Source organism: Pieris brassicae, chromosome 14 (genome assembly GCF_905147105.1).
Source record: "Pieris brassicae chromosome 14, ilPieBrab1.1, whole genome shotgun sequence".
Lineage (NCBI taxonomy): Eukaryota > Metazoa > Arthropoda > Insecta > Lepidoptera > Pieridae > Pieris > Pieris brassicae.
This window is the reverse complement of record NC_059678.1, coordinates 4,307,217-4,333,749: the sequence shown is the minus strand read 5'-3', so window position 1 is coordinate 4,333,749 and position 26,533 is coordinate 4,307,217. Positions and strand designations below refer to the sequence as shown.

The following is a 26,533-nucleotide window of genomic DNA, read 5'->3' as shown; positions in this document are numbered from 1 at the left end:
ATAGAATGTTAGTAAGGATTGAAAAACACTGGACTAGATAGTAATGTTAAACTGTGTTTTTATGCAGTCCGTTCAAGTGTTACGTAAGCACTATAGGCACATTTTTACACTTCGAGAGCTTTACTTACTTATAATTTATTAAATAAATATATATCTTTGGGGAGCGTTCAAGTATAACGTAAACAATTTGGGGGGGGGGGGGGGGGAACGTTACTATACGTGCGGCTATTGAATTACGCGTTATTTATGTTAAGATTTTCGACTTTTCAGTACTATCAAGAATCTCCGTAAAAATTGCGTGACGTAATATTTGAACGCTCCCTTATTAATTTAGGTTTTAAATTAATTATATAAATAAAAAAATTAAACCAGGAAAACACCGCTTCACCACAACCGAAGTTACAGTTGGGGTTAAACATTATACAACTCACGGTCAAAACTTTAATTTGCAATCCATGCGGCAATCATCTAAACTCGTTTTCCTTGAGTTTCCTTGATCATTCTTCGAACTACGACACCAGATAGTAGCCAATTAGCGTTCAAGCCGAACGCATGTTATAACTTGTGCTGTGCAAGGAACCAAGTCAAAGGTCAGTAAACACTTAAGTTGAATATTTCGATAAATTTTTTTCCACAAATTACTTGATAAATTGTATAATCATTGTTAATTTCTCGGTGTCGTTGAAGTCCGGGCTTCCTTCTCTCGATAATTTGTGAAGACCTAACGTTTATTTAGGTACATGTGCAGTTTTTGAGAATTCTTTGGACAATTATAGACTGAAGTCGCTTCAAAGATTACTTTTTCGAAATAAAAATTTGTTAATACATAAATAATGAATGATTTGTTCAAGCCCCGTCCCTCGTGGTTGTTTTATTGTTATTTTTAACTCTTAATAATTTAAAATTTATGAGTCAGGAATTTCATATTATTGAGTGTCAACTGTACTTGATATTAAGATAAACCAGTTTAATATTGAAAAGGCTTTATATTCTTTGAATGTCAAAAACGTATTGGCTTCCGTTGTCTATTTTTGTTAAAGTTTTATTAAAGTTAACCCCATCGAACATGCTATATCTAATACACAAGCTTATCTTAAACATATTATAATTATCGCAATCATTAATCTTACAAAACAATTTAAAAACAATAATATTACTAGAAAAACTGCGAAATTCGAATGACATTGGCACTAATTCTTTTTTAAAAGCGATCAGCCCAGTCATCTTAAACTCTGGAGAAATTGTTATTGTAGAAAAAATATTACTATAAAATTTGAAAACAAAAACCCAACATATTTATAACTAATTATAAGGCAGTTTTTGTGTATACAAAAAGTGTCCAACACGCGTAAATGGCGTTTCTCTGTTCGCACCGAAAGGACTGCAAGCAATCGCGACCGCTTACCACACCTAGTGTCTCAGTAAACTAGTTAAATCAGAGAGTTAATTGAATCTCTAGACAGTTAATTGAATGTTGATATTCAAACAAGCCACTGGCATTTTGATTTAAATAAAGCAGCGTCGCGCTAACTATCTGTCTGACCGAAAGCCAGCGAGTTGATTAACAATGTTAAACAAGACTCCGCCATGATTATTTCATTTGTTATTGTTATTTCGGTGTGATGATGAAGAACTGAGAGCTTGGAAATTCCGTGTTTTGCTTTATTATAAATGGTTAGGTTAGGTTAGTGTTGTTGCCTAGGAACGTTTGGGAAACTCGTTAAACGTTTCGTTCAATCACTTGTCTGACGGAACTTTAGCGACTTGATTGAATATCGATTTTCATCAACTGTCTAAAGATTCAATTAACTCTCTAACTACTTTACTGCGACATATATACTACCTGTAAAGACCTTAAATATATTGTGATGGTTCCTCCTAACGTCTAAGTTGTTGTATCCTTGTTTAATCTAGGAAATCTCTGAGAGATAAATTTAAGGAAATTAATACTTACCTTTTCCTCCCAATATATTTATGAAAAGATTATGTATATATACAAAAAATAGAATAGAACACACACAATGTTTATACTCGGAACAAACGCAGGCTGCAATTTTCCCGTACTAGACTATCGAAAGTTAGTAATTCTTTTTTGGGATACTCTTCTTTAATAAAATCCCAGAGGGTCTTTTATCTCTGCCTTTTCATAATATAATTTAAGAAATGTATTAAAGAAAAGCTTTGTAAAAGGCTTACTATAAAGTTAACGATTGTCAGGTTGATGAAAGGGCCTGGGACTAGCGCTGGACAGGCTACTTCTAATTAATTTGCTATATTTGTTTTAAAATAAGTGTTGTTTGATGATTTGCTATTTTAAAAGACTACTTGAGGCTTCTTCTCTCGGCTTACACCCTCTGTCATCTTTGCCGATGAGTAGGGTAGGTATCTTATATTCCATAATATACGTATTTTATTTTAATTTCATAACCAAGACAAAGTCTAACATAATATGTCTAAAATAACTGTGTAAAATGGATACACTCCAAACAAACCTCATGTAAATGTATATCGTTCCGTATTTTGAAAACGCTCCTTTATAAAGGCTTTCTTTTTTGTAGTGTAAAATATACGTACAGTGAAAAATCCCTTAAAATTCGTCTGGAATTGTACAGGAGAAACACTTTTTGTATGGCAATCCAATTTGTAATAATTAATCAGAGATTCACTGTAAAAAATCGAGGTCACTAAATAAAAAGGTTAGTATTAATAACTATTTGTGACACATCAACGTGATAACGTAATATTTTAATAATATGATGACGTAGTGATACAATAATATAGGCATTGACACTCATTATGTATGTAACTTCTATATAAGATTCCTTTTAAGACAAATTTGGAATGTACGAACGTCAGATTGTATCACCATAACATTTGCGAACCACATTCTTGCAAATAAATTATTATCATTCCCATTAGCACTTGTCACGTTATTAGCAGATGTCCATATACCAAAATATTTCTCATCGCGTTTAAAAAAATTGTGTCAATCAAAAATGAAATAAAAATATAAATAATCATAATAATAATAAATGTCATGAAGACGCTTCTTCTTCTGGCTTCTTATAGGACAACTACATAGCTTGTCACCTCGATCTGGCAGGTCTGTGACTGAGCAGTCAGGCAGGGGATTGTCAAATATAATTCCTACGGGATATTATTATATCCTCGTGATATTTATGGGTGAGTCGGAGCACGCTGACCGGCGTGACGCACATTACCCGTTTTGGGGTGCGGTCAAGTATTACGTAACACATTTTGGGAGGGAGGGTTCTTTTGTAAATCGTTACGATGCTGGGCGGGGATTAAATTACGCGTTATTGTTAATATTATTTTCCACTTTCCAGTACTTTACACCACATAATGGTAAGTTTTAGGTTTAAAGAGTCACTGGAGACACGTTTCATGGGGGGGGGGTCAAGAATCTCCAAAAATTACGTGACGTAATACTTGACCGCTCCCTTATTCGTTTAAGATATTTGACGATTTTATAGGAGATTTTTACTGCGATCTATGCTCAATCGACATGTTGGAAAACCCATCCCGGAATGCCAGTTTCGAGTTTCCAAACCTGACTCTTTCGAAAGTTTTACAGTCAACAAGTAAATGCACCACAGTTTGGTCGGTTCCTTCATCACAGTCGCAAGGCTTGTCTTCAATTTTGACAGTGATACCATGGTTTGCATGATCGTTGCTATAGTTACGATTTATATGCAATCAAATTTAAAACGCGTTAGGATATCAAAGTCAATATCGAAGATACTTTATGTAAGATCATTCTGTTTTAATTTATTATAAACCTTCCTGGCTATTATGAATACACATATATTATTCACCTCGAGATGAACACAGGGATTTTATTACAATGTGTGTAAAAATCAGCCATGTGTGTCAGATACACAACACTGCACACCAATACAATAGCATAGAAATATCTTAAATATTCATTCAAACATTATACAGTATCACAGTATATAATAATAATAACAAATTAAGAAATAATACTGACCGTTCCGTGACGGTTCAAGCCGAGGTACACGTCTCGATGATGGAGACGCCCTTGCGCCAATCCGGAAAAGGCCATTCCGGGCTCGCTTCGCTCGCCAAAACAGCCAACCAACGAGCTGAACTGTTAAAGCCGTTATGACCAACAGTGAGATTACATTACGAAGAAAAATCCTTAAACACTGGGGCCTTCAGGACAATCAGTGGTTAGTCCCTTAAGAAGGAACAGAACTTCTATATATTTTCGTTTAGATAACATTATAAAAAATGTATGCGTACACGTAAGAAGTGAAACTTGTTTATGACTTTATTTTTCTATAAATGATCTACTATATGCAACTTTACATATTTTGGTTACATAACGTTAAATTAGATAAAGATTAACAAAAGACTTTTACTATCATAGACAATAATACAATTATTTCATTTTACCTTATTACTACTATGATTGTTACAGAATTTCATGAATTGTAATAGAATTATTACTATCATTGTTATCGTTATATATTTTGTTATTAATATCTTCGAATCTCTTCGAATCAACCGTGGTAGGGACAAGAAAAAGATGGCGCTTAACGGAAAAATGTGACTGTAATTTTTTTACCAACACCGATAAAGAAGTTTCACTTCAAAAATCTTTTGCTAGACTTACAGAAGATACAAATGAAAATTGGTGCTAATTAAGAAGGGAAAGGGTGTTTTTCCTAAACTAATTAAAACAAGCTTTGTGGTCTTCCTTAATGTTAAATCAGGAAAACAATTCCATGTTTATCTTAACGTAAATTGTATTTAATATTAATAGGAAAGATTTGTATTTAAACAATAAACTACACACACATGAATTTCAGCATTATGTTACATTATCCCTGAGTACATAACTATTATAAAAATATTCAGCCATTTGAAGCCTCCCGCTGAGTAATTAATGATAAATTCCAGTGCATCACCGCTGGTCTCGACCTCTGAGTTTTATATCTATTTCGTAACAGGCGCCTTTGCATGACATGTCAAGTTCTGTTGTCTTTAAGCGGTTTCACGATATCTTCCTTGACCGTACGAGAAATTCTTCAATTTTAAAGAAGTATATTGGTGAAACCTTCTAGGTCTGGGCATCAGGTTTCTATGTCTGTTTGATCCTTTCATTAGACAAGTAGGTGATCACTATGGTAATAAATTTCTTAATTGATGTTAAGTGTACATTGTGTTACTTAAATGATTTTGAATTTGAAATTACAGTTTATTAACTTTTCCAATTCTCTGTACTTAAGTACCAGGACGACAGTGTCCTAGTCAAGCCATCACCTCCTTAACAGTTCATGGCTTATCAGCATGGAATCTAGCATAATTATTTTCTGCAGCTGAATTTCTTCGGTCTAGGCAGAATACAAAATACTATCCGTATCATCTAAATATCCGCCCTCCCACAATTGAGCTCGTAATGCAGTTTTTGCAGCGCATCACGACTATGTGGAAACATAGTCCATTGATTTCCGAACCAATTCCACCTTCAAAGAGTGTCCCAAGTCTCGTAAAGACCTTCTGTAGTGTGGATGTCCATAGGTCCACTTAACATCAGGTGATCCTCCTTCCCGTTTGCATACATAAAACATATTTATTAAAACAAATGACAAATAAACAAGAAAAAATCTAAATGCATTACTATTGCGATAAAGTTGACTTGTATTATCTGTGGCGATAACCTTTTGGACTGATGTGCACAGTAGGTAATATGTTTTTATTTTATATCACAATATTAGCTCGTGAAGAAGGATTGGCCTGGTCTTTGCTTGTAAATCTCATCTTTGGTTGTAGATTGGGAAGCAATAAATTTGATATTAAACACTCACTCATGCGCTGAAGAAAAAACATCGGGAAAGCGTCTTTAGACCCTAAAAGTCTTTACTAACCAGGCTGGTTAGTGATCACCTACTTGTCTATTGAAAGGATCAAACATATATAGAAACCTGATGCCCAGACCTAGAAGGTTTCACCAATATACTTCTTTCAAATTGAAGAATTTCTCGTACGGTCAAGGAACACCTCGTGATACCGTCTATAGACAAAAGAAGTGGGCATGTCAAGCAAAGAAAGCGCATGTTACGAAATAGATACAGAACTCAGAGGTCGAGACCAGCGATGACGCACTGGAATTTATCATTAACTACTCAGCGGGAGGTTCAAATGGCTGAATATTTTTATAATAGTTATGTACTCAGGGATAATGTAATATAATACACATATTGCAAAATGAATATGTACAAATTTATTAAGAGACGTTCCTTGGAGAGATATTTCTGCTTATTGAAGGCACTCAAGCTATTAAGTTATCATGCAGTGTATCGAAATGAATATAAGTACAATGTACACTAATGAATGTAAAAAAAAATACATTAAACCCTTCTAATTTTACATTTACTGCCAGTTCTCAAATCAAGGGCGTAGAACGGAAGAGAAGAACTGGCAATAAACTCTCCGCCAATCTTTTTAATCGCCAATTTTTTTTTCTATTACACCATCACACCATGTTCCACATGACAACCTAAGTAATTTGTCTTTTGTTAAAATAGCTTTTACACATTAAGAAAAACACTTTTTAAACGGATTAAAGCTTTGTATTATTATTAAAACTTATAGTTATTTACATAATTTAAATTTTTTTCCGACGTTTCGCGTACTTTTCAGCGTGCGTGGTCACGGTGACTATACGTATGAACTATAAGTTTTAATAATAATACATAGCTTTAATCCGTTCAAAAAGTGTTTAACTTAAGTAATTAATAGTTAATGGGTACTAACAATAAAAAAAACAAAGATTTGTCGTCTATCAGCAGTAGGCATGGTGAAATAGGAACACACACTTTCTCGTGGGAACAACACGCAAATAGTCGAACTAACTAACATCACCGCATACACGAATTCAAGTCCAGTCCAGACCAGTCACCATAAGTAGCACCCGTTCACAAGTATGATTGTAAATTATAATATTACGAAAAAAAGTTTTTTCAATTCTCTGGTATGAGTTGAAGCGTCATGATTGTCCTCGCGATTTTTATTGACATGGTAATTTCCCAGTCTGATTTCGTATAAATCACGCTGTGTTTCTTTATTTGTCTGTGTCTGGGTTTTCCAGTGTTAGTAAATTAGTATCCGGTTGTAGCAAAGTACCTACTAAATAATGATAATTGTTACTAGTGTAAACATTAATTTTTATACGGAGGACAATCTTCAATCTCTGATTCGTCCTCTGAACGATTGGTTGAATAGATTGGTAACTCATTCCATCGATACAATATAGGCATGCTTTTCTTTATAAATGCATTGAATTTCTAAGATTCTATTAGATCCTAAAATTGTATTGAGATTGCATATTAGTTTTGGGCTTGCGCGTGCGACTCAACCCTGAATCGACTGGCTGCAATTGACTTTAAAAAATGTTGATGTCTTCGAACTAAACGACGTCAGGTCAGGCACAAAGTCGCGCCTAAAATCTAAAATTTCTGCCTCAGATTTCTGTACCTGTTTCATGATATGTGAATGCAAGTTGGTGATCAGCCTCCATGTAACACGCCGTAGATTTTTTTGTTCTGGGATCGAGATTTGAGGTCGAGGATCGAACCTCAACCTCAGGGATGAAAGTCGCACGCTGAAGCCACTAGAGGTCAGGCACAGAAGTCACACAGAACACCAGAAATTAGTGGCGCTTCAACCTTTTTAGTCAATCTAATAGGCAAGTAGCTGATCAGACTCCTGTGACATACGCCGTCGTGTGAGGTCTAAGGCAAGCCGGTTTCCTCACGATGTTTTCCTTCGTACGAGCGAATGTTAAATGCACACACAGAAAGACCCTTGAAATAGTTCAATTCATAGAATTGATACAATTCAAATACCTGACGTTTCATGGCACTTTTGCCTCATACATGAATATGTCTGGTTAACTGGAGAACTGGATAAGCGAGACTTTATTAATGAGGGTATTTACCAGATACCATTTGCCCTTCAAAAACCTCTCTAAGTGAGAAATATAAAACGTGTATGAGTGACAGTCATTTGTCGTGACAAATGACGATAAGAGAAACGATGATAAGAGGTCTTGATGACCGACAGTTGAACACGTTTAACTTTTGACGTGTTCATAAATTTTGAGGGATTTTATTTAATTCAAACCAAATGCACTGTTATTGTTTTATTATATTACCTATTACCTATAGTTCGAGGAATTCATTCTTTTCCAGAATCCAAAAGTGTACTACCGACTTGTTCAACAAGCTTTATAGGCATTGGAGACGCTTATAACGATGATGTGCGGCGGTTGATCAAACCATATTTGACATAATTTATGAACTTGAAAAACATACACAAATTTTTAAACAGAACCGCAAAATAAATTAACATATTTTCTCAAGTAAATGTTGTTATAATAATAACGTATTGCAAGAATATGGTACAAATGGGTGGTACAATAGTAATTTCGCATATTCTGCCATAAAATGGCTCGCAAATTTGTCTTTGAAGGAGTTTTACATTTTACATTATTAGTCATATTAAAATTGGTAAATTCTTATTATTGGTAAATTAGATTAAACATTCAAGTTTATCTACTCTTTCAATAAGTTCTGTAACTCTGTTAAGTAGAAACAAGGGTTTTACTTAGACACTTAGGTTACACTTAGCTCTCCCTTATCCAGGTTTGACGTATATGAAATATTTTTACGTAGAAAAAAAACTGGAGCGGCCGCAAAGCATGCGGAATGAACGGCTCAAATATAAGAGTCGTCCTCCAACTTTGATTTTGTTCCCTTTGGAGACTCTTGGGCCGCGTACCAAGAGTCAAGTGCACAGCTGATTATAGATAAGTGACCGGTGACCTCAGAGGTTGGTGCTTTCTTTAACGAATACGAACAGCAAAGAAACATTCATTAGGGACCAATCTTTTGAACGTTGCTCTAATTTTCTAATTATAATTGTTTTTAATATTATTACTATGTATTTAAATAATATCGTAAATACGGTATATTTGTGTGTTTGAAATACACTTATGAACGTCAATAACAATAAATAAAATTACCTGCCAGAGCTGGACGAAAATTGGCAAGATATTTTCCGTTACTATTCTATTTTAGGATTATATTAATTTCAAATCACCTCTATCTAACTTTGAACAGCGATATTATATATTATTATCTACATATATATGAGTCAAAAACAGTTTTTGACATACTTGAGTCATATCAATTGAATAATGAAACAAAACCTCTAACGGTTAGACAACTTCGCAAACAAATACTGACAAATTTAATTAAGATTAAATCAGGGCTGTGCAATGCGATTTGATATGGCGCATTCATTTGTAGTTCTATCAAAAACTTTAACGTTCCAGATGCTGTTAATCATCGGCACAATCCTGGCGTGCGCAGCTGCTCATCCTCAAGTCACAGTAGACCCAGGCCTCATTGCAGATATCTTCGGGACCCCTCCAACGAAGGTACCCGACGGAAAAGACAGGTTGGAAGATGTAAGTGAAATTATCTTAGAATATTATTTTGTATAATATAGCAAAACGCTAATTTCGCCCTTAGCTTAAACGGACTGAATAAAAAAAAACTTCTGACGGTTAGACTAGAATGTATAGTTGTTTTGGAAACGAACAACAACCAAACATCGTTCACAACGCAAATATATAAGCCACCCACTTCACACACTTCGCCCAACGCTTTTCTCCTTTAACTTCTTTAAAAACTTCATACATTGACTAACAATTCTCAGCATCTTCTTAATGCTATGCTGAAAAAGTATTCTTCTACAACAGTAGATGTAAGTGTTATGTAGAAATTATTATGAAATCTAAAATCAAATAGAAATGCTGCACATGAACCCCTGTGATGATCCACTTTCTGTTTCAACTTAACATCCCTTTCTTTATATGTAATAAAGTCTTTTTTCTCTTCTCTTTTCGATAGTACATCAATTGTACAAAGAGACAAAACTTGTAACGGTTAGACAACTTTGGAAACAAACACCGACCATAACCCATCATACTCAACCCAAACAGAAGTTTCTCTTTCTTCTTCTTTTGGCCTTTCATCTTCAATAGTTTTATAAAAAAATAAATCAATGGCGCTACAACCATTTTAGGTCTGGGCCTCAGATTCTGTATCTGTTTCATGATCATTTGTTAATCTAATAGGCATAGGATCAGCCTTTTGTGGCGCACGCCGTCGACTTTTTGGGTCTAAGACAAGCCGGTTTCCTCCCGATGTTTTCCTTCACCGTTCGAGCTAATGCTATGCGCACATAGAAATAAAATCCATTGGTACACAGCCGGGGATCGAACCTACGACCTGAGGGCTGAGAGTCGTATGCTGAAGCCACTAGGCCAACACTGCTCAATAACTTTATACATTTACTAACAATTTTCAGTTACTAACGTTTTTCTTCAACAGTAGTTTAATTGTAAGTGTTATGAAGAAATTATTAAGAAATCTAAAATATTTAATATACTATATAGGGATCCCTGTATATAATTATACAGGAATCTCTGTGGATATTGCACTTTTCTTTTAACTAAACATCCTTTTTATCATGTGTTTACCATGATCGTACTAGGGCCGTGTTAGATCCATACTAGGAACGGGAAAAGATTCATTTTTTGGCATGATGTTGAAGCCAAGAAACCCGATCGGGCTTTACAGTCTTCTGTCTCATTCAATTTTATATTAAAATAAAATTTAGTCTATTAAACAAATTTGTTAATAAAAAGAATTATCCAATTGGTAGATTCGTTTCGTACTTTAAATATGATTTTCAAATATGTATACATATATTCGAGCATTGTTAGCCTATTTGCTTCGGCGGGGGACTCTTATCCAGGGTGGTAGAACCCCAGCTGTGCACCAATGGACTTTCTATGTGCAAATTTAAGCCACTCAAACGGTGCAGGAAAAAATCGTGCGGAAACCAGCTTGCTTTAGACCCAAAAAGTCGACGGCATATGCCACAGGATGCTGATCATCTGCTTGCCAATTAGATAGACTAAAGAAAGAGATACATAGATCGGAGGCCGAAAAGGTTGTCTAACTTATTCCCAACTTTCCAATTTAGGGAACTGTCCAAAATCATTCAATTCAGTTCTCTAGTTTTTGTAATAACCACGCTTTGGCAACTCAAACATTAGTACTTATTAGATACTAGCTGCCCCCGCGAACTTCGTTTCTCCTTAATGTGGTTTTAGTTAGCCTTAACACCGTGACACGAAAGAATAATTTCACTGTATTATCGTTACTATATTTTGAATTTGATTTACACTTCGGTCTAAGTAACACGTGGTTGACTATGCTAACACCAAAAATTAAAAAAGTAGCCTCAATAACACGTGGTAATCATGATATTGAATTGTAGCTTATACGACACGTTTGTCGGTTTACCATAGCAGTGCCATCTATTGATTACTTACTCAATGCAGTCGAAAAGTATCGACATCTGTTAGAGTTCCATTCTTTTGGAGTTAACAGATAATTGTGACTGTCTAATTAATTATAGATAAATAATTTGCAATAAAATAAAATTGCGACTATAATTAAAGATCTAAGCTATCCCATCTCTACCAGACTGCTCACGTGTGTGCCAATTTAATTTAAAATCGGTTAAGTAGTTTAGGAGTCCATCGCGGACAAACATCGTGACAGGAGATTTATATATATTAAGATTTAAAGGTAAATTTTCTAAAATTACAGATAACAGTGAAGCCCACACAGGGGCCCGTGTATTTACAGGACAAAGAGGGTGTACAATGCCAATGTGTACCTTATTACCTGTGCGATAAGGACCTCAACGGTGTGCAGATAAACGACTCCAGTATTACCGGCTGGGGGATGTTGGATATTAGGTATACGAGCGAGATTCTTTTGTTTTATAAATAAAAATCATTTATTTCAGACCATTATAAGTCCATATATTGTTAGTAGAGACACTATGTTAGCGAAATTATTAAAACATTTAATTCAAAAATCTCCGTTGATTCGAGGCACCAGGTACATAGGCATGTATATGAACCCTGTGTCTCAAAACAGCACATTCGGGTTTATTAGCTATAACCATCAGGATCTTGTTGGTACTCGCACGAAACTCACGCATCAGTGAGGCTGTCCGTTTGCGAATGATGAAAAGTCATTTATTATGGATTCACTTAGAGTTAAGCCCTGTCCATTGATGCTGCTTTTAATCACACTCAAAAGAGTCCCATTCCTTTATTAGACCTTAAAGGAATGGCTGGCTGGTACCATACATTGTTTATCATATTATCTTTTAAATATAATTTGAAGTTGAGTGTAAATTATAGTCAAAATCAAATAGATGTATTAACTTTTTAAACAGCGTTAATGAGCCTTCAACCCCTACACGTTTTGGATGTTTATAGACAAGTAGGTGATGAGATTTCTGTGCCTGACAAACGACATTTGGCGTTGCGTAGTTATCTCTGTGCATCTTCTACTGCATTTCCTATGGAGCGTGTCCAGAAGAGTTTCATCGGACGTAAAGATTCGTATATCCGTTGTTGTTTGCGTCTTAAGGCAGTTTTGCCGACAACCGTTGTATTGTTATTGAAGTATTTCCGAACCAATTCAACTTCCTTCAAGAATTCTTACCAAGTCTTCTTCAATGAGCGTTTATTGCGCTCATAAATGGGATATACCATAATAATAATACTATTGGACAGAATAGACTTCAAAATGTCTTTAAACATTAAAACAGGGCGTGTTTCGGGATATACTCTCAAATTATACTTTGATTTATGTAATCGCCACGCTAAGAAAGCCTGTGTTAATGTACAGCCTTGGCACATAGTAATTGTAATGGTATTTTTAATTAATAAAATATTTTTATTGTCTTTTGTTAATATGGCTTTTACACATTAAGAAAACACTTTTCAAAACGGATTGAAGCTATGTATTATTATTAAAAACTTATAATTATTTACATAATTTCAAATTTTCCGACGTTTCGCGTGCTTTACAGCGTGCGTGCTCACGGTGACTGAAGACAAAAGGTGTTGAATGTCAAAATTATCACAACAAATGTAATTATAAGTTTATAATAATAATACATAGCGTCAATCCGTTTAAAAAGTGTTTTCTTAAAATATATTTTACTCTGAAAATAAAATGTTAATCAGTAATCATAACAATCAAATATACAGTATTTACAATTTTCTTAACCTACACAATAATTACAAATTCAAAAGGACATTCAAAATACATGTAACAGTGAATCTACTAGACTGAAATTTGGACGTGTGATCTCCTCGTATATACATAATGTTTCTCATGTAAATAAAATATAATTTTGTAATTATTTAAACATTAATTATTGGCCCCTGTGGCAGTGTACCTTAACACTGGCAGCAATTCCTTGCTGTATTTCGATACATATTCATTGTGCCAGGAAAGCATCAGCTCTAGTGTAACCGCTATCTACCAGGAGCCAACTTACATCTTTAAATAGCTGGCACTCGAACCCCTCGGGCCATAAGCCTCTACTCCAAAGGGAACTAAATCGAAGATGAAGGAAAGACTATATTTGAACCCTTTATTATCTTCCGACTGCTCTGCGACCAGCCAAGTTTAAAAAAAAAATTTAATTAATTTATTTAACAAACTCTTAAGCCTCTCGAGCAGACTCATAAATGGTATGGAAGCATTCCTGATATTGCCAATTAACTATTATTATTAGGTGATCGGTCTGTGCCTGACAGGTGCTGCCTTTTGTGTACATAGAATCTCAAAGCTGAACGCGTTTAAGTGTGTCTAAAGAAAAGTCATGATTCAAATTAAATTATTCCAGATTTGGTGAAGAAGACTGCCAAGAGAGTGTTGAACGTTGTTGTACAACACCAAGAGAGCCTGACCAGGTGCCGGTACCGAAACCTGATCCTAACAAACCCAGCGGTTGTGGGTACAGCAACCCGAAGGGACTGGACTTCCAGGTCACTGGAGGGAATGTAAGTAACCAACGAGCACAAATAATACAAAGAACTACAACCTGAAATATATACATCTACAGTATATGTTATAAGATATATTGAAGTGAAACTTCTTTTTCGTCGTAGGAATAAAAATTACCGTCACATTTTTCGGTAACGCGTCACATTTTTCGGTTACACGCCATCTTTTTCTTATCCCTACCACGGTTGATTCGAAGCCATTAACAACAACAATATATAATAACGATAACAATGATAGTAATAAATCTATTACAATTAATGAAATTCTCTAAAAATCTTAGTAGTAATAAGGTAAAATGAAATAATTGTATTATTAATATTAATATGTCTGATAATAAAATCCTTTTGTTAAACTTTATCTTATTTTACTTTATTTAACCAATTCCTGTAAAGTTGCATATAGTAGATCATTTTTCGAAAAAGGTCATAACGAAGTTTCACTTCTTCTGTGTGTACACTAGTACAATCACACATTTCTAAAATAGATGACAATTATTGTGGCCATAAATAGTAAGCGGCTAGGCCGGTAACCCATTCGTCAAAGACCTGATGCTCATGTTCTCCATCTCCTATATTCCATCCTGTTCATCCCTCAAACTCCTTCCTATCTCAAAAATGATTTCAATTTTTTGGGAGCCCATAACTATAGCTTACGCTCTTCCGAAAACTATACCCTTGAAATCCCATCTCATAACTCCTCCCTTCTTGGCGATTCCTTTAAGGTCTCTGCAGTTAGGCTATGGAATTCACTTCCCGTCCCTATTCGCTTAGCTCCTTCTCTATCTTCCTTTAAATTTCTTCTGTACAAACATTACCTGTCCACATCGTATCTCTAACTTTCTTACTTACTATTTCCTGACTTGAGACTTATGTTAAGTTATCGTGATTCGTGTGCACTTTTTACTGTTTAGTTTGTTTTTTTTTATGTAATAGCAGGCAAACGGGCAAGAGGCTCACCTGATGTGAAGCGATACCGCCGCCCATGGACACTCACATTGCCAGAAGGCTCGCAAGTGCGTTGCTGGCCTTTCAAGAATTGGTACACTCTTTTCTTGAAGGACCCTAAGTCGAATTGGTTCGGAAATACTTCAGTGGGCACCTGGTTCCACATAGTGGTGGTGCGCGGCAAAAACTGCCTTAGAAAACGCTCAGTTGTGGAACAACGGACGTCGAGGTGATACGGATGGTATTTTGTATTTTGCCTTGACGTCCGATGATGAAACTCAGCTGCGGGTATTAGACCGAACAACTCTTCTGAACACTCCCCATGGTAAAAGCGGTAGAAGATGCAGAGGGAGCCAATATCTCTACGCAACGCCAGTTTAGTTTGTTTGTTTGTTCCTGTTTAGTTTTGTCTTAATGTGTTAGTGTTTTTTCACTTCTTGCCGACCTTATCTAATTAAATACATTCTTTTTCTCTTCTCACACCTGGAAGAGATCGCTCGAAAGCGACAAGGCTGCCAGTTACCCTCCTTTTAATTTAATCATGTTGAAATTTTATATTGTAATGCAACGAAGTGTTAATAAATAGTAAATAAATTTTACAAAAAATAAAAACATAACACTTCCAATTATAGATTTTACTAGAGAGATACATCAGATATAAAAAAACAAAGATTTTTTCTCAATTCCTTCTGGCTCGCGAGTGCGTTGCCGACCTTTAAAGAATTGGTAAGATTGAAGGAACATTTCATCCTCAAGGCTGTCGGCAACTAGCCCATTGCTATATATTTTTCGTAATTCAGTGTAATTTCAGGGTAACGAAGCGCAATTTGGAGAGTTTCCATGGGTTGTGGCACTTCTGGATGCCTTAAATGGTAGTTACGTGGGAGTCGGTGTGCTGATCCATCCCCAGGTTGTGATGACGGCTGCCCACATCGCTTACAGGTCAGTAAATTTGTAATTGTACAGCTAGAAGAAATGGTTGGTGTCTCTTGGCCAGTTACGGTTATAGATAGTAGACCAATTATAAATGATGAGGAATTGAATCTGGATGAAACAACTGTATTTCTTGGAATCACCATGGATTCAAAACTTCAGTGGTCCCTTCATATTATCGTATTGGAGAAGAGACTTTGCAGCAGCTCTGCTTACGCGTTTAAAAACATTCAATCACTGATGTCGATACAGCAAGACTTGTTTATTTTAGTTACTTTCATAGCTTAATGACTTATGGCATTATTATGGGGTCATGCTGCTGATGTCGAAACTATTTTCATCCTGCAGAAGAGGGCTATTCGTGCAATCTATAATTGAAAATGTAGGGAATCTCTGAGAGATAAATTCAAGGAAATTAATATACTTACCTTTCACTCGCTATATGTTTATGAAAATATTATGTATATATACAAAAATAGCGATTAGTTTACTAGAGCACACGCACAATGTTAATACTCGGAACAAACGCAGGCTGCAATTTCAAGACTAGACTATCGAAAATTAGTAATTCTTTTTTGGGAAAAGGGATACTCTTCTTTAATAAAATCCCAGAGGCTCTTTTATCTCTGCCTTTTGATAAATTTAAGAATGTAGTAAAGAAAAGCTGTATAAAGGCTTACTACAAAGTTAACGATTGTCAGGTTGATGAAAGGGCCTGGGAATAGTGCTGGACAGGCTACTTCTAATTAATTTGCTATATTTCTTTTAAAATAAGTGTTGTGTGATGATTTGCTATTTTAAAAGAGTAATTGAGACTTTTTCTCTCGGCCTACATCCTCTGTCTTCTTTGCCGATGTGTAGGGATTTCTACCTATTCAAATTTAATGATTTGGAATAAGTGATACTTGTATCTTGCGTTCCATAATAAACATTTTTTTAAATAGATTTCACAAAAACTTCACACCTTGGGTTATATTATGGAATTTTTGTTGGGGATCCCTATTCTTTATGAAAATGTTATATAGCCTATATGAGTCAGTGAAGATGCAGCTGTCTAATGGTGAAATATTTTTTTATTTCCATCCAGTACTTTTTGTGTGAAAACTTTACAAACATACATACAAAAACACAAAAGTTTCTACTATAATATTAGTGTAGATACATAAACAAAAGTTGCATGGATCTGATCAGCCACCTTCTTAAGTTCTCATGTCATTTTCACACATATATCCTTTCTATAATATAGTTTCATATATACCTTTTACATGTGTGATATTTGTGAGGAAAAAATATGTGTGCGTGTGTAAGAAGTGAAACTTCTTTATGACCTTATTTTTCTTAAAATGATCTAATATATATATATATATATATATAACTTTACAGAAATTCGTTACATAAAGTTTAACGAAAGGCTTTTATTATCATAGACATGTATACAAATAATACAATTATTTCATTTTACCTTATTACAACTAAGATTGTTACAGAATTTCATTAACTGTAATAATTAATACGCGTAACCGAAAAATGTGACGGTAGATTTTTTTCTAACGCCGATAAAGAAATTTCACTTCAAAAAAATAAAAAGAGTTTGAAACAAGAGACTTGGTCTCTGGAGTTTGTGCGTTGTACAGTGTCCACTTGACACACATAAATATTTGTCTTTAAACCTTATAGATACGGTCCGCAGTCGTTGTTGATCCGGGCAGGAGAATGGGACACACAGACGAACAAAGAGAGATTACAGTCTCAAGAGAGGACTGTTAGTGAAATTAGCATCAGACCAGGTAATTATCCGTATCAACTCGACGTCCGTCATTCCACAACCGAGCGTTTTCTAAGGCAGTTTTTGCCGCGCACCGCCACTATGTGGAACCAGCTACCCAATGAAGTATTTCCGGGCAATTCGACTTAGGGTCCTTCAAGAAAAGAGGGGAACCAAATCTTGAAAGGCCGGCAGCGCACCTGCGAGCCTTCTGGCAATGTGAGTGTCTATGGGCGGCGGTATCACTTAACATCAGGTGAGCCATCCAATCCTGCCCGTTTGCCTCCTATTACATAAAAAAGGTAAGAATCGTTTTATACTCTTCGATGTGTGACTCTCATCCCTGAGGTAGTAGAACCCCCGCTCGTAGGAAGTAAAACATCGTGAGGAAACCGGCTTGCCTTGCCGATTAAGTCGACGGCGTCTGTCAGGCATAGGTGGCTGATGACGTACTTGCCTTCTACGTTGACAAATTATGAAACACATACAGAAATCTGAGGCCCAGAGCAAAATAAAAACTTTAAGAAGAATTAACTATTAAACACGAAAATTGATTTAAACTCTATTCGTTCTCTTTGGAGTACTCTTGGTACAGTGGGGTTCAAGTGCACAGCTAATTATAGATTAAAGTTGGCGCTTGGTGGTTCTGGTGACCCCAGAGCTGGCGTTTTCCTTAACGAATAAGTATCGCAATACAGCGAGAAAACGCTGCCTTTAAGGTACTATACCACACGGATCAATTTTCTTTTTCTTTTGTAGGGTAAGAAAATTGTATATGCTGTATTTATGTTATATTTATCAAGTTACTAGTGGACCTGACAGACGTTGTCCTGTCTTAACTATGAATATTGATTTCGAATTGGTATAATTAACTAAAAATGCTTTATGATAACATTCTTTGTTTGTTTTTCTGTCGTATGTAAATAGTTTTGTTGGTATTCCGAATATAACTGACCATGTGAAAAACGTGAATTTTCAAGATTAATGCCACAAATAATTAGCGACTGTAATTATTTTATATGTATTGTATCAATATAATAACTCTTGACTCATTTTTCTTACATCCTCTCTGACGATATTTGCAGCACGAATTCTGTCAATGTTATGTCAAACGCCATAAGGTTACATCAAAAAAGTTTCTATTGTAAAAGCGCTATGTACTGAAAATAAATGCTATCGTAACAAAAGTCATGATTACTTAAGTTACATACACTTATTTTCCTCACTATTTTCATATTTTTTTCTATCATAAGAACCTTCTCATGACAATAACAAAGACAACAAAAATTAGCGAAATCGGTCCAGCCGTTCACGCGTGATGCGGTGACCAAGGGAAATAGAATTCCTATTTTTATAAATGCAGATAGAGGAGAAGCTATTACTCGAAGTTGGGCGCTCGCGATCTTTCGTACCTGCAAAGGATTAGATGCTTCTTCTTGGTCGAGGAATTTTCAGTATATAGGCACTATCTGTCCAGTTACTGTAATACTGGTTATGATATAGTTTCGAAATAAACAAGACAATATTTTGACATATTGCTGATCATTTTTATACCATCAATTTTCGACCCATAATGAGAAATAAGAGAATCCTTAGATGAGGATAAAATTAGAAGTTTTGAGATTATACCTAGCCAAAGTTCTTAATTTTGTGACTTTCTGATCATAAGAACTCTAAGGCACTTCTAGCAGACGGCTTCAATTGGTGTATAAATCATAAAATATTTTGCATTTTCGTTCCGGTTTTCAACATACCTATTTATTTAAAACATAAATGATTCGCTATATTGATTTGGTTAAGTTGTTGTTAGGTTAGTTACGTAAGAACACGGAAGGTCCAACTTGGTATTACGTTGATCTCAACTTTACGGTAAAGAAATGCGTTGCCAGTCTTGGATTTTTACATGTTACGTTTTAGATGACATTATTTCTTTTTAAAACAGACTTCCAGGCAGCAAGCGTCCAAAATGACCTGGCATTACTCCGCCTGGAATCACCACTGGTGTTGGCTGATCATATCAACGTGATCTGCATGCCGTCGACTGACGAAGAATTCGAGACATCTAAAAACTGCGTCGCCAATGGGTGGGGAAAGGATGTTTTTGGTACGTTCTTTTCTACTTAGTTATGTGCAAAACCTTATAAAGCGATTGAAGAAGAGGAGTGTTTATTGCCAATTGTTAATTAAAAAGTATTTATTCTTCTTGAAAGAAAGAAAGAGTAAACTCTATTACGCATAAACTGGATGTTTAGTTAAAAGAGAAAATGCAAAAATCCCCACAGGAATCCCTGTGTAGGTTTCTTAGTAAATTCTATTTCCCTGTAAATACTGTTGAACAAGAATAGCGTAGCATTTAAAAGATGCTGAAGATTGTTAGTGATTGTTTGAAAGTGGATCTAGTTGAATGGCGCAGTTTGTAATTGGCTGTTAATTAAACGGCTAATTATGCTAGTTGGCTGCGACATATAGATAAAGTATTTTTCTTGCTCTCACCGAAAAACGAGTCTTGTAACAGTAAACATATTTCACTGTTAATACACTTACAGGCCAAGCGGGCAGATATGCTGTGATCTTAAAGAAGGTGGAGATAAACATGGTGCCACATGCGACCTGCATGGCTGCGCTGCAAGAGACCCGGCTCGGCAGGCACTTCAAGCTGCACAAGAGCTTTGTGTGCGCTGGTGGTTCACCTGGAAAGGACACTTGCACGGTAAGAATCTAATCTTGAGTCGCGTTCTTCATTACTACAGGTCGTGTTGTTGCTTCCTCCAATCCCCTCCTATCTTCGTCAGCCCGTTACCACACTACCCCACCACAACCTTTTCTTACTTGTTGGGACCCCTGCGTGCTATGTGTCAAAAGACGTTCAGGATCCAGCACGACAGGTCCCAAGCGGTGTGTAGCATCACGCTTTATTATAATATCACCTGCCCAGAAGTTATAGATCACGTCTGAATAATGCTATCAAAAAGTAATCTTCTTGTGTAACAGTAGTTGAATTGATTTGGGTTATGTAGATATTATTGCGTCAAGTATCTACAGTTTGTGCCCACGACACAGGGAATACTGAGGGAGCTTGTCACTCTCTCTCTTAGTATCATCCTTTTATTGTGTATAAGAAAGTTTTTGACGTGAAACTTCTTTATCGGCGTTGGAAAAAAATTTACCGTCACATTTTTCCGTTAGGCGCCATCTTTTTCTTGTCCCTACCAAGGTTGATTCGAAGTGGTTCGAAGCGATTCGAAGCCATTAATAACAAAAATATACAATAATTGTATTATTTGTATTCATGCAATATATGGTATAAGCCTTTTGTTAAACTTTATCTAATTTAACTTTTTTTAACCAATGACTCTTAAGTTGCATATAGTAGATCATTTTTCGAAAATTAAGGTCATAAAGTTTCACAGTCAGATACAAACTCACAAAATACAGTACATGTTTAAAACAGTTTTTTAGAAAAAGTACGTTTAGTGTTACAACTAATCAAACACAAGTCTTTTATGACAATAAATGCGTGAATTAGTGTGTGCGTGTATTTGAGATTGTAGCTAAAAGATTTTTTAAGCGTGAGCTGTGTTTGTGTTAGTTTCTGACACCTCCAAGGCCAAGATATGTAGCCAATTTTTATGTATTTTGTGAGTTTGTATCTGGAGAGCTACAAACTCACAAAATACAGTACATGTTTAAAACAGTTTTTTAGAAAAAATAGGTTTAGTGTTACAACTAATCAAACACAAGTCTTTTATGACATTAAATGCGTGAATTAGTGTGTGCGTGTATTTGAGATTGTAGCTAAAAGATTTTTTAAGCGTGAGCTGTGTTTGTGTTAGTTTCTGACATCTCCAAGGCCAAGATATGTAGCCAATTTTTATGTATTTTGTGAGTTTGTATCTGGAGAGCTACAAACTCACAAAATACAGTACATGTTTAAAACAGTTTTTTAGAAAAAGTAGGTTTAGTGTTACAACTAATCAAACACAAGTCTTTTATGACAATAAATGCGTGAATTAGTGTGTGCGTGTATTTGAGATTGTAGCTAAAAGATTTTTTAAGCGTGAGCTGTGTTTGTGTTAGTTTCTGACACCTCCAAGGCCAAAATATGTAGCCAATTTTTATGTATTTTGTGAGTTTGTATCTGGAGTTAGACATCCATATCAAACTAGCATGCAAATGTCCAATTATAGAAGAGAAAACAAATAAAAAATGTGTGCGTGTACTACACACAAATACAGTTTTTGTTATTATTATTATGTACCATTTTCAATGAGAATAAACGATTTGGGTTATTTAATACAATGAAGAATTACACAAATAAATCTGTATTTTGAATTATGAATTTTATAAAATAACTAGCTGCCCTCGCGAACTTCGTTTCTCCTTAATGTGGTTTTAGTTAGCCTTAATACCGTGACACGAAAGAACAATTTCACTGTATTATCGTCACTATAATTTGAATTTGATTTACACTTCGGTCTAAGTAACAAGTGGTTGGCTATGCTAACACCAACACGTGGTAATCATGATATTGAATTGTAGCTTATATGACACGTGTGTCGGTTTACCATAGCAGTGCCATCTATTGATTACTTACTCAATCCAGTCGAAAAGTATCGACATCTGGTAGAATCTTTTGGAGTTAACAGATAATTGTGACTGTCAATTAATTATAGACAAATAATTTGAAATAAAATTGCGACTATAATTAAAGATCTAAGCTATCCTATCTCTTAAGTTGGACCAGACTGCTCACGGTGTGCCAATTTAATTTAAAATCGGTTAGTAGTTTAGGAGTCCATCGCGGACAAATATCGTGACAGGAGATTTAAATATATTAAGATTTACAATCCCACAACTAACAATAATAATTGTCTATGTTTTTCCAGGGTGATGGCGGCGCGCCTCTCGTCTGCCCATTCCAAGAAAACCGGTTCAAATTAACCGGCTTAGTTGCGTGGGGTATCGGATGCGGGAACAACATACCGGCTGTATACGCTCGAGTGTCACTCTTCAGGAACTGGGTTGATAAAACTATGTTGAAGTGGGGTTACGATGTATCTGGATATACTGTATAATAAATTCTTATAAAAATTCTGTTTTCAATAATGCAAAATTGTGCCTAGTAGACTCCCTGAAGGAACACCAGCTGTCCACCAATGGAGTTTCTATGTGCGCATTTGACATTCGTTCGTACGAAGGATAACATCAAACAGCCCAGCCTTTTTACTAATCAGCGCGGCTTCACTAGAGGGGTGAATAACACTGCACTCTTTTGGAAATGAAGGTCATCGCGTCCAAGGTTTACTTAAAAGCCACAGAGACAATGTTGGGGAGTACATATGGATACTCCTTAGTGAAGACTGATGGCAAAGTGGTTTATGGTTTAAAAGGGTTTGGCAAAGCATAAGCATTAAGCCAATGACCAACTTCTCCCACTACCACCAACCTTGCTTGGTTATTATTATAACGTAATAATTTAAAATAAATGCAATTAACTGATAATTTAATTTGATATTATGAATAGTTAAAAAAAAAGAACAAAAAGTTTGATAAAAACTTCGTCGTTGCATAAGTCATTAATTGTTGTGATATCTTATCTGTGCCATCATCAGGATTGACACATTGACATTATCTATACGTGCCGCAGACAATGTTTTCATGGCTGTATTAAATGTATTATTATTTATAGATTACAAGACATCTCTCAATTTTCTAACAAAAACATGGAATTATTCTTTTATATGAAGGTTTTTCAACGCTTTTTTCTCAGGTTTGATACCGCTTATAATAAAGGATCACAGGATTCATGTTGACGTCACACACGTTGACGGCCTTTCAGGTAAGTGTACGGTCGTGTTTTAAATACTTTGAGGTACCTTGGTAACTTCTTGTTCGTCTTAAAGATTCTCTAATAAGAATTTATTATATTATATAAAGCAGTGTTGGCCTTCTTTTGACGTCCGACTTATGCCTGAGTTCGTTGGTCCCTAAATTATATTCCTAAATTCATAAAAGATGTATCACTAAGCATCCCCACGATAATTAAAGGCTTGAAAGTCTTTGTCAATTTGAGAGGAAGCGAGAATAAGACAGAGCATTGTGCATATCTAATTTATTGTTATAAAACAACATCTTAAATAATATTAACATTTTCACACATACATAAAATTACTGTTCTGAGCTGGCTGTATAATACGCACTGTTCGGCTGTGCCGTGTCAGCAGTTCAATTTAAATTAAGTCGGAACACTAATAATAAAATAAAAAGCGAATATTAACCCCAAAAAGTTACTTGTAAGCGTTTGGTGCACTAGTGACGGTATTGTTCATTGCAGTTTTCTCAAATCTGGCCAGACTATTACGGCTGATGTCTATTGTCAGCAATTGCAAACCATGATGGAAAAGCTAGCGGCTAAACAACCTAGGCTGGTCAATCGCTCCACGCCACTGCTACTTCACGAAACCGCTAGACCACACACTGCACAACAGACGGCTACCAAATTAGAAGAGCTTCAATTGGAATGTCTAAGACATCCTCCGTAATCCCCGGACCTTGCTCCAACAGATTACCATTTTTTTCGAAATTTGGACAACTTCTTGCAAGGGAAAAAATTTAACTCTGATGGGACAGTCCAAATCGCCTTCACAGATTTTATTGATTCCCGTCCGACTGGTTTTTTTTAGTAAAGGGATCAATGAACTACCTATGAGATGGCAAAAGTGCATAGAAAACAATGGTTCATACTTTGATTAATTAAATATATTATATTTAAAAATATTCGACTTTTTGTTCCTGACATACAAAACGCCAATTTCATATGTAAGGACCTAATATAAACGAATTTGAATTTTCTCTTTTTTTAAACAGTTGGAAGTCGTACCTCTCAAAGAAGACCCCACCGGGAGTCAATTGATTGAATTGAAATGAAATTTTGACTAAATAATATAAAGTAATTAACAAGATATAATGATTGTCTTAAGCATCACGTCAATTTAAAATAATAATCAAATCACAGCTGATCATTAACCGCCATCTTGTCTGTAAATAGCTTCCGAAGTTGTTTGACTAAATTAGTTTTTTCCCAGAAGCGTTTACGGTAAGGCAATTAATGTTTATGAATTATTGTTTAGTTTTGTTTTTCAAGTATTTTTTATCAGTGGGTTTGCCTAGCTCGGCTTTAGTGAATAATAATGCGTAGATTCAACAAGATTGCACCCAACATTCTTTGTCTTAGCAATGGTGGGGTACAATTAATTAGAAACAAGACGAGACGTAAAGTTGGCGTGAGCAATCTCGAAGCGTCTTCGGGGCGGCGGATGCCTGTCTGTTGCACAAATCCCCGTTAACAAAGACATTGCGTCTACTAAATTTTGTCTCCGGCTATTGAAATCTTTATATTATGTTCGCATACTAAGCTCAGAGCGATATTGTTTCAATATTACATATATTATTTTTGACATTATCGAATTGGCTTTGTACCTACTGTAAGGTATGTATTTTGGTGTATAAATAAATGTAATCAAATCACTCCAGTATTTCAGCCTTATCACGAATAAAATGTATTTAACGTAATAGAATATTACAATATATGGGTGGTTCAGGCGTGTAGTTTTTGATAGGAAACCTTGAATTGACCTTGGCCAAACGCCGACATTTGGCGGGAATTATACCACCATTAACTAAATTAATATTGATATTGTTATACTTTTGTCGCGTTGGGTAAAATTATGAGAGTTATTTTGTACGATGCGCGCGTCACAAAACCCGATGAAGTTAGCTATTGTCAAAATTTTAGATTTTTCTATTGGTAATGTCGTTTTTTCTACAACCGTAGAATAAATTTTTAATAAGATTTTTATCTTATTATAGTATATTTTCTAACGCATGTACATACACACGTTTTTTTTAAATAATTGTAATATTCATCTTTTAAAATGGAATTTCTTGACGGCTTTTCACAGATGTTCTGCAGGACTATTCTAAAATTCGTAAAACTTTAATCGCGTGTATAATATATTAAAAAACAAGTTGGTCTATTTAACCATTTTATATACTCAAACTCAAAATAACTACATTCATATAGACTTACAAGTACACTTATGAACGTCAACGGAAAAGATGTTAAATTGATTCTAAATTTACTACCCGTTTGCAAGTCAAAGGCGTAACGGGCAAGAAGAACTGGCTGGAAACTTCGCGAAGTTTTGAGTCATACATATTGATTGTAAGGCAGAGCATGCATAAGTACTTGAACTGGAGCATGACAATCCCAAGGATTAGGATCATTTAAATAATTGTCAAATTTATATAAAGCTTTTTTGATTAATTTACGTTTATTGATGATTAATTTTATCAGTGATAATTCTCTATTTTCGCTTGGGAGTTGTAAAAACGAATACAATTTCCATATAAGGAGTGGTTAATCTTCTGGAGCCTGGTTAGTCTAGCTTAGATTAGTTGTTTCGAGTATTACGAGGTTATTATTAGTAGAGTGAATATCACCATTTGTTTTAAAATCGTATATATTTTGTTTATACATACAATAAGGCTTCCAGAATACATTGACTGTCATAATATTTATTTCCTTAAAATTATTCCCTTAGGGAAACACAAAGTCAAAATATTAATTTTCTTAACATGACTTCAAATCGAAACTCTTATTTTCGAAGACACTCTCGTTAATACTGGACGTTGACATATCGAATGACGTTCAGTTTCGCGAAGAGAAGAATATTAGCCTCTAATAAGCTGTGCTCAGCCAGGCGAGATGGTACTTCCCTCCAGACCACCGCTTGCAACACTGACTACTGTTTGCCTCCTATGACATTAAAAAAAGCCATTCTTGACTCTGTGTCGCACCCTTACTTCTGCCTGTATCCAGACCTGCT

At 35.3% G+C, this 26,533-nt stretch overlaps 1 protein-coding gene across 1 annotated transcript; it reads left to right on the top strand.

The window, feature by feature from the left end:
* Window positions 1-466: 466 nt before the first annotated feature.
* Window positions 467-22,736, top strand: LOC123718156 (phenoloxidase-activating factor 2-like). The gene is made up of 9 exons (XM_045674578.1): window positions 467-590; window positions 9,383-9,517; window positions 11,736-11,887; window positions 13,843-13,999; window positions 15,759-15,889; window positions 17,558-17,667; window positions 19,588-19,749; window positions 20,192-20,355; window positions 22,532-22,736. The coding sequence occupies exons 2-9, from the start codon at window positions 9,383-9,385 to the stop codon at window positions 22,718-22,720; spliced, it is 1,200 nt and encodes a 399-aa protein (XP_045530534.1). The 5' UTR covers window positions 467-590; the 3' UTR covers window positions 22,721-22,736.
* Window positions 22,737-26,533: the final 3,797 nt, after the last annotated feature.